Below are 13,416 nucleotides of genomic sequence, written 5' to 3'. Positions count from 1 at the left end.
GCCACGCCCCGCCACGGCCTGCCGCAGCCCGAGCACGTGCCGTGCCTGGTGGGACAGACGTTTACACGTGTGTACATATGTTCTTGCGTGTACATAGAGCTGGGTGTAAAGGATGTATTTATCCTCTCATGCTGCTAAACGCCTGTCACTTTACAGTCCCTCTCGCCTCTCTTCCTGCTGCACCGAGGCCACCGCAGCTCCCCGCCCCCCCCCAACCAGGGTCGTGGGTGAAATGCCCTCCCCTCCCTTGCCCTGGCCTGCAGAGCCGCCCTGGCCAGGCCTCCGGAGAATGAGAATAAAAGGAACACAAACAAAGACTCCATTGCGTTTCTGCTGGCGGCCATGTTGTTCACCTGCCCGCCCCGTGGTCTCCTCCGCAGTCACTCTGCAACCCGCATTGCCTCCACGAGGGCTTGGCATCCGCTCCGGTGGGATGTTCAGAGCCTTCGTGGTGTGGGACCTTGGGGTAGATGCCACCCCGTCCTGCCATCTCCTTCCCTCGAGGGCACAGGGGCTTGCACACAAGTGTGACTGCGAGCGGGAACGAGGCAGGAGATGGTGGAAGGGACGCACAGCTGTATTCTGCCAGTGGTAAACGACAACAAAAATGGGGTCGTGAGCCAGGCGCTGGTGGCTCATCCTTGTCACCCTAGTTACTCGGGAGGCTGAGATCTGAGGGTCACAGTTCAAAGCCAGCCTGGGCAGAAAAGTCTAGACTCGTCTCCAGTAAACTGCTCAGAAAGCAGGAATGGCGCTATGGCTCAAGTGGCAGAGCGCTAGCCTTGAGCACAAAGGGGCTCAGGGACAGCACCCAGGCCCTGAGTTCAAGCCGTAGGACCAGCAAAAAACAAAAAAGGGTGAAGGTACCCAGAGAAATGTAGAGAAACCATGAGAGAGCTGAATAACCACAGGAATGGAGAGTAAAGGGCATGGGAAGGGGAAAGCACTGAGCAGAAAACACGAAACAGTGAAGAAACGAGCTGGGACGTGTTTAAGTGTGCTGGAGACCTGAAATATACTAAACAGACCTACTTAGAAGAGCACCCCAAATACACAGCACAACACGGGTGTGGAATCAGGACTGCACCCCCAATATGCAGGCATCTGACACTGAGGCTTGAAACACAGAGTAAGCCCCAGCTCTCAGGACGATGGGTCCCGTCGCTCACAGAAATGGATCCTTATTCTTAAAAATAAAACACATACCTTTTTCAGCAACCCTATAACGTAGACTATTCACAGAACGATTTTAGGAGATTGTTTTCAAAGGTGTGTGGGGATTTTTTTAATAATGCTTCCAAGCTTGGTAGAAAGGCCATGTCGCTGCGGCCCCGAGGGGCCCTGGAGGTGAACTGGGATACGTGGCTACCGCGGACAGTGGACACGCACCTGGCTTTGCAGGGCCGAGGAAATGAGCTAACGTTTAAGGAAGCTCGAAAGTTAAGCCAGCGGAACTGGAAGAACGTTTTAGAGGGAATGACTACTTCTAAGAGAAGGAAATAAACCAAAGCAAATCAAGATCAAAACCAGTGACGCACCTCAGGCTCAGTGGCCGTGTGCAGGCTCAGTGGCCACGTGTGCAGGCTCAGTGGTTGTGTGCAGGCTCAGTGGCCACGTGTGCAGGCTCAGTGGCCGTGTGCAGGCTCAGTGGTTGTGTGCAGGCTCAGTGGCCACGTGTGCAGGCTCAGTGGTTGTGTGCAGGCTCAGTGGCCACGTGTGCAGGTGCAGTGGTTGTGTGCAGGCTCAGTGGCCACGTGTGCAGGCTCAGTGGCCACGTGTGCAGGCTCAGTGGCCGTGTGGAGGCTCAGTGGCCACGTGTGCAGGCTCAGTGGCCGTGTGGAGGCTCAGTGGCCACGTGTGCAGGCTCAGTGGCCACGCGTACAGGCTCAGTGGTTGTGTGCAGGCTCAGTGGCCACGTGTGCAGGCTCAGTGGCCGTGTGGAGGCTCAGTGGCCACGTGTGCAGGCTCAGTGGCCACGTGTGCAGGCCCAGTGGCCACGTGTGCAGGTGCAGTGGCCGTGTGCAGGCTCAGTGGCCACGTGTGCAGGCTCCGTGGCCGTGTGCAGGCTCAGTGGCCACGTGTGCAGGCTCAGTGGCCGTGTGCAGGCTCAGTGGCCACGTGTGCAGGTGCAGTGGTTGTGTGCAGGCTCAGTGGCCGTGTGCAGGCTCAGTGGCCACGTGTGCAGGCTCCGTGGCCGTGTGCAGGCTCAGTGGCCACGTGTGCAGGCTCAGTGGCCGTGTGCAGGCTCAGTGGCCACGTGTGCAGGTGCAGTGGTTGTGTGCAGGCTCAGTGGCCGTGTGCAGGCTCAGTGGTTGTGTGCAGGCTCAGTGGTTGTGTGCAGGCTCAGTGGCCACGTGTGCAGGCTCAGTGGCCACGTGTGCAGGCTCAGTGGCCACGTGTGCAGGCTCAGTGGCCGTGTGCAGGCTCAGTGGCCACGTGTGCAGGTGCAGTGGCCACGTGTGCAGGTGCAGTGGCCACGTGTGCAGGCTCAGTGGCCACGTGTGCAGGCTCAGTGGTTGTGTGCAGGCTCAGTGGTTGTGTGCAGGCTCAGTGGCCACGTGTGCAGGCTCAGTGGTTGTGTGCAGGCTCAGTGGCCGTGTGCAGGCTCAGTGGCCACGTGTGCAGGCTCCGTGGCCGTGTGCAGGCTCAGTGGCCACGTGTGCAGGCTCAGTGGCTGTGTGCAGGCTCAGTGGCCACGTGTGCAGGCTCAGTGGCTGTGTGCAGGCTCAGTGGTTGTGTGCAGGCTCAGTGGCTGTGTGCAGGCTCAGTGGCCACGTGTGCAGGCTCAGTGGCTGTGTGCAGGCTCAGTGGTTGTGTGCAGGCTCAGTGGCTGTGTGCAGGCTCAGTGGCCACGTGTGCAGGCTCAGTGGTTGTGTACAGGCTCAGTGGTTGTGTGCAGGCTCAGTGGCTGTGTGCAGGCTCAGTGGCCACGTGTGCAGGCTCAGTGGCCACGTGTGCAGGCTCAGTGGCCACGTGTGCAGGCTCAGTGGTTGTGTGCAGGCTCAGTGGCCACGTGTGCAGGCTCCGTGGCCACGTGTGCAGGCTCAGTGGCCACGTGTGCAGGCTCAGTGGCTGTGTGCAGGCTCAGCCCGTGTGCAGGCTCAGTGGCCACGTGTGCAGGCTCCGTGGCCACGTGTGCAGGCTCAGTGGCCACGTGTGCAGGCTCAGTGGCCACGTGTGCAGGCTCAGCCCGTGTGCAGGCTCAGTGGCCACGTGTGCAGGCTCAGCCCGTGTGCAGGCTCAGTGGCCACGTGTGCAGGCTCAGTGGCCATGTGTGCAGGCTCAGTGGCCACGTGTGCAGGCCCAGTGGCCGTGTGCAGGCTCAGTGGCCACGTGTGCAGGCTCAGTGGCCACGTGTGCAGGCTCAGTGGCCACGCGTGCAGGCGCAGTGGTTGTGTGCGGGTCATCAAGGTGTGGATGGGCTGCTCCTCCGACCCCAGAACATGCCATTCACCCAAAGCAGATTCGGGGGTGGGTGTCCGCAGGCAGGAGAGCAATAGCGGGTAGTGGGGTGCAGGGGAGCCCAGCCCCCGGCAGAGGGAGAGGAGGAGCTGTCCCTGCCTGGGTGGGGGAGGAGGCGAGCTGGTCCTCACAGGAAGGAGAGGTGAAGGGCCTGTTCCACCCCCGGGGCAAGGCAGCTGGGGCCTGGCTGTCTGGGAGCCGGGACCGGCACGGGAGCCGGAGCATCCATAGGAAGGAAGGAGGGAGTCCACGTCGGCGAGGCTCCGCGAGCCTGGGGGAGCCCTCACACCGGGACGCTCCCCGAGCCCCCCCCCCCCCGCTGTCCCGAGGGCACCTGCTACCCGAGGTCTCCCGGCGAGCTCTGCCGCCCGGGCCTCCTGAGGACCACTGACTCCGTGACGTGAACCCCAAGGCCACTGCCTTCCCTCGGGTGGGAGGGGTGTGGCGAGCCTTGGAGGGCCTCAAGTGGCTCGGTATCCCCAGAATCAGAGGAGCCCCCAGGCCGGGCCCGTGGCGCTGCCACCGTGGGGCCCCAGGTCCCCGGGCGGCCCGCGGCCTGGACGCCCAGGCAGTGAAGAGGAGCCCCCGGGCGCCCCGCCTGCCGCCCAGCCGGAGGGCCGGGCCGGGACTCCCGCCCTCGCCAGGCCCCAGCCCGCCCTGGTCCAGCGCAGCTATGCGGGGTGATGGTTCCCAGATTGCCCCCCCCCCCCCCCCGCCACTTCCCCCCACCCCACCCCCCATCCGGTTCTGCCGCCAGCCTGTGGAGGCCTGGGGCCCGGCCTCCGCCCCTTCCCTCCCCCTGCCCTTTGCCCTCCGGGAATGCCCCAGCCGGAAGCCGCCGCGGCCCCAGCATGGCTCTGCCGGCCCCCGGGCTGGCCCTGCTCTGCTGGCTGCTCCAGCTGCAGGCGTCCCTGGAGGCGTCAGGTAGGCACCGGGCCCTGCGCACGCACGGGGGGAGGAGGGCAGTGGGCGGCGGGGGGGGGGCGCCCCCACTGCCCCTGCCTCCAGCCTCGCCCTGGATGCTGCTGTCCGGCCAGCCGGGGCCGTCCCTCGGGTCCAGTGGGAAGCAGAGGGCCGGGCAAGGCAGCTCCCGCGGGTGATGCGAGCAGCCTGAGGGGCGCCCTGCCCCTCCCCCTCCTAGCAAGTCAGACACAGGGAGGGGGGGGGGGCTCGTCCATCCAGGCTGCCGCCGCAGTGGACACAGCCCTGTGCAATGCTAGCGGGGGCGGGGGTGTCACACCTTCTCTTTCCAACCACGCATTCCAGGAATGGGGACAAGGGGTGATCTCCAGACTGGAAAACAATGTGACACTCCCTGTGTGACACAGGAACTCCCCACCCCCCTCCCTGTGTGACACAGGAACTCCCCACCCCCCTCCCTGTGTGACACAGGAACTCCCCACCCCCCCTCCCTGTGTGACACAGGAACTCCCCACCCCCCCTCCCTGTGTGACACAGGAACTCCCCACCCCTCCCCTCCCTGTGTGACACAGGAACTCCCCACCCCTCCCCTCCCTGTGTGACACAGGAACTCCCCACCCCCCCTCCCTGTGTGACACAGGAACTCCCCACCCCCCTCCCTGTGTGACACAGGAACTCCCCACCCCCCTCCCTGTGTGACACAGGAACTCCCCACCCCTCCCTCCCTGTGTGACACAGGAACTCCCCACCCCTCCCTCCCTGTGTGACACAAGAACCACCCCACCCCCCTCCCTGTGTGAGACAAGAGGGTGGGGGTGGGGGGGCAGTGTGCATGGAGAGCTGCCCCCCCCCCCGTGTGGGTGTCAGGAGGGTGGGGGTGGGGGCATGGAGAGCTGCCCCTCCTGTGAGGGTGTCAGGAGGATTGGGGGGCCCCAGTGAGGAGGCAGGCAGGGCTGCCCCCCCCCCCACGCAGCCAACGCAGATAGGGCAGGAGGAAGGGTTTGCCCTTTCCATGAGATGCCCGTGAATCGCTGCCGCCTCTGCGTCCCCTCTGTTCCCTGGGTGCCACATTGTCTTCGTCTTCGTGGCTCGCCCAGCACGGCGGGCCAGGGCGCGTGGGTTTCAGGCTAGGGTGACCAACACCTCCCTCAGGGACCAGGCTTTAAACGTCGTGCTTCCTCGCGATATGCCCCTCAGTGACGGCCGCCGGGTCAGAAAGATTAACCTCGGGGACGCCCGGCCCCGCGCCTGCGCCAAGGGCGTGCTGGGCTCTGCGTCGCTAGCCACGCCGGGAAGGCGCACGCGCCCCGATGCAAACCGGGCCTCGGGCGCTGCCAGCGGGCAGGTCAGAGGGAGAACCTGCCTGAGGGAGGGGCAGGGACCCCGAGAGCCAGGTGTGGGGAAACAGCCCCGTGACGGCCCGAGACCCCGCCGTGAGGATGCTCTCCGCGGGGGGGGGGGGGGTCTCTGCGACGGCGAGCGCACGCCCGCGCCGTCCTCTCCCTGCAGCCGCCGGGGCTCACGTGGCCTTCTGTGCCCCAGTCTTCCTAGCCCAGGAGGAAGCGCACGGCGTCTTGCACAGACACAAGCGTGCCAACTACTTCCTGGAGGAGCTGAGGCCAGGCAGCCTGGAGCGGGAGTGCAGGGAGGAGCAGTGCTCCTTTGAGGAGGCCCGGGAGATCTTCAAGAGCCCGGAGAGGACGGTGAGCGAGACGCGAGAGCGGGCCGCGTCTCCCCCTGGGGGCACACGCGCGCACACGCGCACACACGCACACACACACACACACCCCCGCTCACGGGGAGTTGGCGGCTCGGTATCGAGGTCAGCTTGAGGTTTCAAGGCTCGCTTGACTCTCTCCAGGCAAACGCAGAATGTTCACGCCTTGCGACTGTGTGCTGGCTTTCAGAGCACTTCCGCGTGCCCTTCCTTGTTTGCCTACTTTTATTATCTTTAAGTAGTTGTACAAAGGAGTTGCCGTTCAACATAGCAGCGTATGAACACAGCGGCATTTCTGTTCTGTTCTCACCACGACCATGAGGTTGACCTTCCACTGGCCCCAAGTCTTTTTAGGAGTCGGTTTGCTCACTGTGGAGTGCTCTGTCACCTGCCACTCCCATGTGCCCACGTGTGTGTGCATCCACACAAGCCTGCACCCCGCGGCCGCTTTGCCCCGTGTCTCAGCGACAGGGGCAGAGTTAGGGCTGGCTGGAGGGAGGGCGGCCTTAGTTGTCCCTGAGAGAGGATTTTAAAAAATGCCCCCCCTCCAGATGAGCCCCCATAGGCGGAGGAAATCTGATCTCAAGCCGCGTGCCCCCCCCCACCTGGGATTCTGCGAATGTGGGAGCCGTCTCTGTGGGCCGTGTCTCATGTGGCTCTTCTTTTTCCCTTAGAAGCAGTTCTGGATTTCCTATAACGGTAAGCAGGAAAAGGGCCGTTTGGACCCTGCCGCCCCGGTCCGCTCTTCCGCACACTCACGGCCGCTCCCCCACAGATGGGGACCAGTGCGCCTCCAACCCGTGCCAGCACGGGGGCTCCTGCATGGACCAGCCCCAGTCCTACATCTGCTTCTGCCCGCCAAGCTTCGAGGGCCGGAACTGTGAGACAGGTGAGGCTGGCTCCCTCCCGCGTGCGCACGCCAGGCCGGAGCCCGGAGCCCCGCAGGCCCGCCCCGCGCGCTGCCCACGGGACCCCCGCCGCAGAGGACCCCCCGGGTCCGGAGCTGCGCTGCGACCATCGGACGTGGCGAGCACACCCGCTCCCTGCCTGCCAGGCGCGCGCAAACCCTGCCGCTTGACCGCGGAGCCAGGAGCGGGGCCTCCGGGAGGGGCCCCCAAGCTTGGCCGTCATTTGCTATTCGGAAGCTAAAGGAAAGCTTGACTGTCAGGAGCTGGCGGCTCACCCTGCTCCTCACGGGGCCGGGGGGGGGGGGCTGTCACTGGGGGGCTTCCTCGTAGCACGTCTCTCCCTTCCTGGTGGCTCCGCCGTGCCGTGCCGCTCCTCGGCAGGAGGGCCGGCCTTCGCCCGCCTCGCACGCGCTGAGGCCGCCCCCTTCCCGTCCCCAGACAAGAACACCCAGCTGATCTGTGCAAACCAGAACGGCGGCTGTCAGCAGTACTGCAGCGACCACGAGGGAGCGGGGCGCTCCTGCCGGTGCCACGAGGGGTACACACTGATGCCAGATGGGGTGTCCTGCACCCCCACAGGTAACTGGCCAGGGCCCGGGGACGCCTGAGTTCTGGAGGGCCGGCGGCCAGCGCGTAGCTCGGCTCGGAGGTGGGGGACAGGTCCTGACCGCTCCTGAGCACGCCAGGAGCGGCCAGGGGGCACCCAGCACAGCACCCCGGAGCAGCACCCAGCGTGGTCCTGGACGCCGCGTCGTGAGTCTCTCTCAGCTCTGACACCTGACGTGGGACCTCTGCAGGGCACGGGGCACACTCAGACGCCCCCACATCGGTTGCTCCTAAGGAAACGAGAACCCCAAAACTCCCAAAGCCAGGGCACCCCAAATGCCATCTCCCCAGAGCAGCTGGCTGTGCCAAGCTTGGCGTCGCAGCCCCGGGCTTAGCCAGCCCCTGTCACGTGTCCCTTCTGTCCAAAGGGCTCAGTGGTGCAGGTGGTGACGGCCGGGCAGGGTCACACCGCCGTTTGCTGATTGCACTGTGGACTCACCGTGAGGCATAGCACCGTCATGCACGCACCGCCACGCGTGGCCCCGCCACGCGCCTTTCCCGTGGAACACTGGTGGGATCCGCTCCCTGCAGCAGGCTTCTGCTCCTGCCCAGCGCCCTCGGCCCCTTCTAGGGCCTCCCTGCCCTCAGAACGGGGGTGCCCGCCTCTCCTCCGGGCTGCGGGGGCTGGCCCGAGGCATCTCAGCGTTCAAGCGCTCTGAACGATACTGGAGAGCACCCTCACCCCCAAACTCCCCTCTCGCTGGTTTGTTCACACAGTTGAGTATCCCTGCGGGAAAATGCCGGTTCTGGAAAAAAGAAATGCCAGCAGCCCCCAAGGTCGAATCGTGGGAGGCAGGGTGTGCCCGAAAGGGGAGTGCCCGTGGCAGGTAAGTCCCCCCCACCCGCCCCGTCCACTGCTCACTGAGCAGACCCCGTCCTGGCCTTGGGACCGGCCCAGAGGGCGGGCACCCAGACCCCATGGGGGTATGGTCGGCAGTGGGCGGGGCAGCTCTGCAGGGGGGTCCACGGAGCCAGGAGCCCACGTTCGCACCCCCCGCCCCTACCCCCAGGCCGTGCTGCTGGTGGGAGGGCAGCTGCTGTGCGGGGCCACCCTGCTGAGCCCCAGCTGGCTGGTGTCTGCGGCCCACTGCTTCGACAAGATCCAGAGCTGGAGGAACGTGTCTGTGGTGTTGGGTAGGTGGCCTCGCCGAGGGCGGCAGCCCTGGGGGCCCGCGTCCCCCGCTGTCCTGACCACGGAGGCCCATCTGGGGGGCTCACCCGGTGCGTCCTTTCGGCTCCCTCCCACGCGGAGGAAATCTGAGACGCCCCAGGGCTGCTGGCGTACCCCATCCACCCCTACCTGCCCCTGCCCGGCCCTGCTGCACCCCTGCCCCTCCCGCCGCACCCCTGCCCCTCCCGCTGCACCCCTGCCCCACCGTCCCCCTCAAGCTCCCACGGACCACAGGGCTGGGCCTCTGCGGGTGGACGGATGGCCAGAGTGGCTGCTGAGCAGGTCGGGAGGCTCGCCCCTCCTCCCCGCAGCCGCCGGGCACCCCCCCCCCCGCACCTGCCCTCGGCACCCTGCTTACACCGTTCCCCCCCCCCCGTGTGAGCAGGGTCCCCCCGTGTGTTGGGAGGCTCTGCCGGGGAGCCTGGGGGCGCTTCACGCCCTTCCGGGACCCAGACAGCCTGGACGGGGGACACGGCCGCCGCGGGGGAGGCCAGCCGCCACGCGGCCCGGGGGTGGTGCCGGCCGTGGGGGTCTCGGGGTGACCAGGCTGCCCCCCGCAGGCGAGCACGACCTCAGCGAGGTGGAAGGGACGGAGCAGGCGCGGCGGGTGGCGCAGCTCATCCTGCCCAGCAAGTACGTGGCCGGCAAGACGGACCACGACATCGCGCTGCTGCGGCTGCACCGGCCCGCGCTGCTCACCGACCACGTGGTGCCCCTGTGCCTGCCCGAGCCCGCGTTCGCCGAGGGCGCGCTGGCGGCCGTCCGCTTCTCGTGGGTGAGCGGCTGGGGCCAGCTGCTGGACCGCGGGGCCACGACGCTGGAGCTCATGGCCGTGGCCGTGCCGCGCATGCTGACGCAGGACTGCCGGGAGCGGTCGCGCCGCACGCCCGAGAGCCCCGAGCTCACCGAGAACATGTTCTGCGCCGGCTACCTGGACGGCAGCAAGGACTCCTGCAAGGGCGACAGCGGGGGCCCGCACGCCACGCGCTACCGCGGCACGTGGTACCTGACGGGCGTGGTCAGCTGGGGCGAGGGCTGCGCGGCCGTGGGCCACGTCGGGGTGTACACCAGGGTCTCCCGCTACGCCGCGTGGCTCACCGGGCTCATGCGCTCCAGGCCCCGGCTGGGCATCACGCGGGCCCCGCTGCCCTAGCGCCCGGGGTGGGCGCGGGCGCGGGCGCGGCTCCCCGGCGGGCCCCCCCCCCCCGGGCGGGGACGGGGGAGAGGCGGGGAGGGAGGACGGGCGTGGATTCGGAGGCGCGGCGAGCGCAGGGGAGCGCACCCGGGGGCGGGGGCCGTCGGGGGGCTCCCCGCGGCCCGTCCCGTCTGGGGGCGCTCTGCCGGCCCCGCTGGGCACCGTGGAGATGGGCACGCCCGTGTGCACGCGCGCGTACACGTCCTCCGAAGGCCGCTCTGCACTCGGCCGGCCCCCCCTCCTCCTGTGCGAGCACGCACACGTCCTCCGAAGGCCGCTCTGCACTCGGCCAGCCCCCCCTCCTGTGTGAGCACGGCGCCCTCACTTCAATAAAGCACAGGCTCGCGAGCGCGCGGTGGTGAGGCCGCTCCGGGCTCCCGCACGCGGCCGCGGTCCTCGGGCCGTCCCTCCACGCGTCTGACTCGGCTGGGCGTGCGGTGCGCGGCCCCCCCCCCCCCCGGGTCCCCGGCCGGGACGTGGGAGCCGCGCCGTCGGAGGCTCCACCGCTCTGGTCCTCACGGGGCCCTGCCGACCGCTCCATCACGGCGGAAATGAGCGCCCAGGTGGGGCTGACCCTCGGGAACAGGAGTTCCTGGGTGACGCTGGGGCCGCCGCTCCCCAGACCCCGGGGTGTGCCACCCCACGCCCCCCCAGCTCCCTGCCCGCGGGAGTCACTGCGGCTGCACCACAACACGCAGACCCCCCTGTCCTGCCCGGCGGCCGGGCTCCCGCGGGGAACCCCCCCCCCCCAGAGCCAGCCGAGGCTCGAGGGAGGAGAGAAGGGAAACAGACCCCGAGAGCCGGACCCACGGGTGCTGCCAGTATGTGGGTGAGTGCAGCCCCCCCCCGGGCCCCGCACAGCCGCGGGGCGCCCCGAGTCAGCGCTCCCACGCCACGAAGCGGTCTCCAGAGCCCCGCCTTGCGCCTGGCCACACTCGCTTTGGGAGAGCCAGGGGTTAGCCAGCGGTGGCCACGCGTGTGGAAAGCAGGGTTTCTTTGAGCACACCCTTTTTATGTTTGGGCTCCGTGGAGTGGTCAAGACAGGGACCACCTAGCCACAAAGGCGCTCTGGTCCCCAGCATGGGCGGGGGGGGGTCTCCCGGCTCTGGCCAGACCAATTCCCAGCCACCTTCCCGGCCACGTGCACAGACTTCGAACCCAGGCCCTCTCGATCCTCACTCGGCCTGTGCCCTGGTTTCCCATGTGGAGCAGGTGCCAGCTTCCATGTATTGCAAGGACTTGACCAGTGCCGGGGCACCGAGGACCCGCAGGGTGCAGTCAGTGCCGGTGCCCCTGGCTGTCCCCCTCCGGAGGGAACCTGATTAAAAGCCAAGGCTAACGAGACCCCAGGAGCTCTGCCGCCACGCGGGGGAGGGGACGGGGGGAGGACACTGCCCAGTGCCTCGTCGAGGGAAGCTTACAGGAGAAGGTGGCCAGGGGCAGAGCCCAAACCATGCAGGAGGGAAATGGAGGCAGCGGGAGCCCTGGGGGAGCACCGGCCTGCCCCTATTTCCCAGCTCCCGGTGGGTAATGGCCGACGCTCAGGGCTGGGCTGCCTCGGTTTCCCCAGCTCCCGGTGGGTAATGGCCGACGTGCAGGGCTGTAAGATGTCTTGAGCCCTGAAGACAACCATGGGTGCCGCCACTCTGGATAAGGCTGGGAAAGGGTGGGGACCGATATTCAAGAACGAGTATCACTGTCCTCCCTTGCTCCCTGGCCTCAAGTCCACCACAAGCACCTCACCTCTGCTCTCCCCAAATCACACCTCTTTGCACACCACCAGGGACCAGCGATGGTCCCGGGAAGGAAGGGAGCCCAGACACAACTACTGGGCAGCGGCACCCTCTTCCCTGAGTTCAAGGCTGCCCACCGGGGGCAGTGACCAGCAGCGAGACACCGGGCCCGGCCAGCTCCACACCTCCAGGCAGGAAGGTGCACTGAGCTCCTGGTGTGGCCCCAGAGGGCCACGAGGGCGCCCTGCCTCGGGGGCTGTGTGTGTGTGCAACACAGCTGCACTACCATCAACACAGAGGCACAGCAGGCTCCACCAACACTACCATCTGCACAGCTGCCCGGCACACACAGGCAGTGCTACAGTCAGCACAGCTGCACAGTGCACACAACGGGCAACACCATCAGTACACAGCCACAGGGCACGCACAACAGGAGACACCACCGTCAGTACAGCCAGACGGCACGCACAACAGGAAACACCACCATCAGTACACAGCCTCACGGCACGCACAACAGGAGACACCACCATCAGTACACCCACATGGCACGCACAACAGGAAACACCACCATCAGTACAGCCTCACGGCACCCACAACAGGAGACACCACCATCAGTACAGCCACACGGCACGCACAACAGGAGACACCACCATCTGTACACAGCCAGATGGCACGTGCCGCACAACAGGAGACACCACCGTCAGTACAGCTTCACAGCACGCACAACAGGAGACACCACCATCTGTACACAGCCTCACGGCACAACAGGAGACACCACCATCAGTACAGCCACAGGGCAGGCGCAACAGGAGACACCACTGTCAGTACAGCCTCACGGCACGCACAACAGGAGACACCACCATCAGTACAGCCTCACGGCACGCACAACAGGAGACACCACCATCAGTACAGCCACAGGGCACGCACAACAGGAGACACCACCATCAGTACACAGCCTCACGGCACGCACAACAGGAGACACCACCATCAGTACACAGCCTCACAGCACGCACAACAGGAGACACCACCATCAGTACAGCCACAGGGCACGCACAACAGGAGACACCACCATCAGTACACAGCCAGATGGCACGTGCCGCACAACAGGAGACACCACCATCAGTACACAGCCTCACGGCACGCACAACAGGAGACACCACCATCAGTACACAGCCTCACAGCACGCACAACAGGAGACACCACCATCAGTACAGCCACAGGGCACGCACAACAGGAGACACCACCGTCAGTACAGCCTCACGGCACGCACAACAGAGACACCACCATCAGTACAGCCTCACAGCACGTGCTGCACAACAGGCATCCCAGCGTCAGCTGGCCACAGTTTCTGGTGAGGGTGAAGTCGGCCATGACACCCGTCTGACCAAAAGCTGGGAGCCAGAGTCCACGGGCCCCCACGAGGACTGGAGACTCCGGAGCAGAAACCCTGAGTGGCGTGTGGCACTTAGTTTGGCCACGGAGCAGAGAATCCCCAGGGCCTGGCGCTGCAAGATTTCCAGACTGCAGCCGTCCCAAGCACACACGCTCCAAGAGCAAGACGCACTGCAGGGAGCCTGCGCGGGGACCGAGCCCTCCCCGAACACGCCCAACGCGTCCCTCCCCACCTCCCCGTCCTCCCTCCCCCTCCAGCCCTCTCTCCCCCCCTCCCGTCCCCCCTCCACAGCTCCAGCCCTCCCTCCCCC

General features: G+C 66.4%; 1 protein-coding gene across 1 annotated transcript; it reads left to right on the top strand.

The window, feature by feature from the left end:
• Window positions 1–4,243: 4,243 nt before the first annotated feature.
• Window positions 4,244–9,940, top strand: F7 (coagulation factor VII). The gene is made up of 8 exons (XM_048341071.1): window positions 4,244–4,386; window positions 5,926–6,086; window positions 6,775–6,799; window positions 6,876–6,989; window positions 7,447–7,587; window positions 8,332–8,441; window positions 8,625–8,748; window positions 9,346–9,940. Exons 1-8 carry the CDS (start codon window positions 4,314–4,316, stop codon window positions 9,936–9,938), a joined length of 1,341 nt encoding a protein of 446 aa, XP_048197028.1. The 5' UTR covers window positions 4,244–4,313; the 3' UTR covers window positions 9,939–9,940.
• The last annotated feature ends 3,476 nt before the right edge of the window (window positions 9,941–13,416 follow it).

Source organism: Perognathus longimembris, chromosome 3, assembly GCF_023159225.1.
Source record: "Perognathus longimembris pacificus isolate PPM17 chromosome 3, ASM2315922v1, whole genome shotgun sequence".
Lineage (NCBI taxonomy): Eukaryota > Metazoa > Chordata > Mammalia > Rodentia > Heteromyidae > Perognathus > Perognathus longimembris.
Note: the sequence above shows the minus strand (reverse complement) of the source record. Positions and strands in the feature narration are given on the sequence as shown.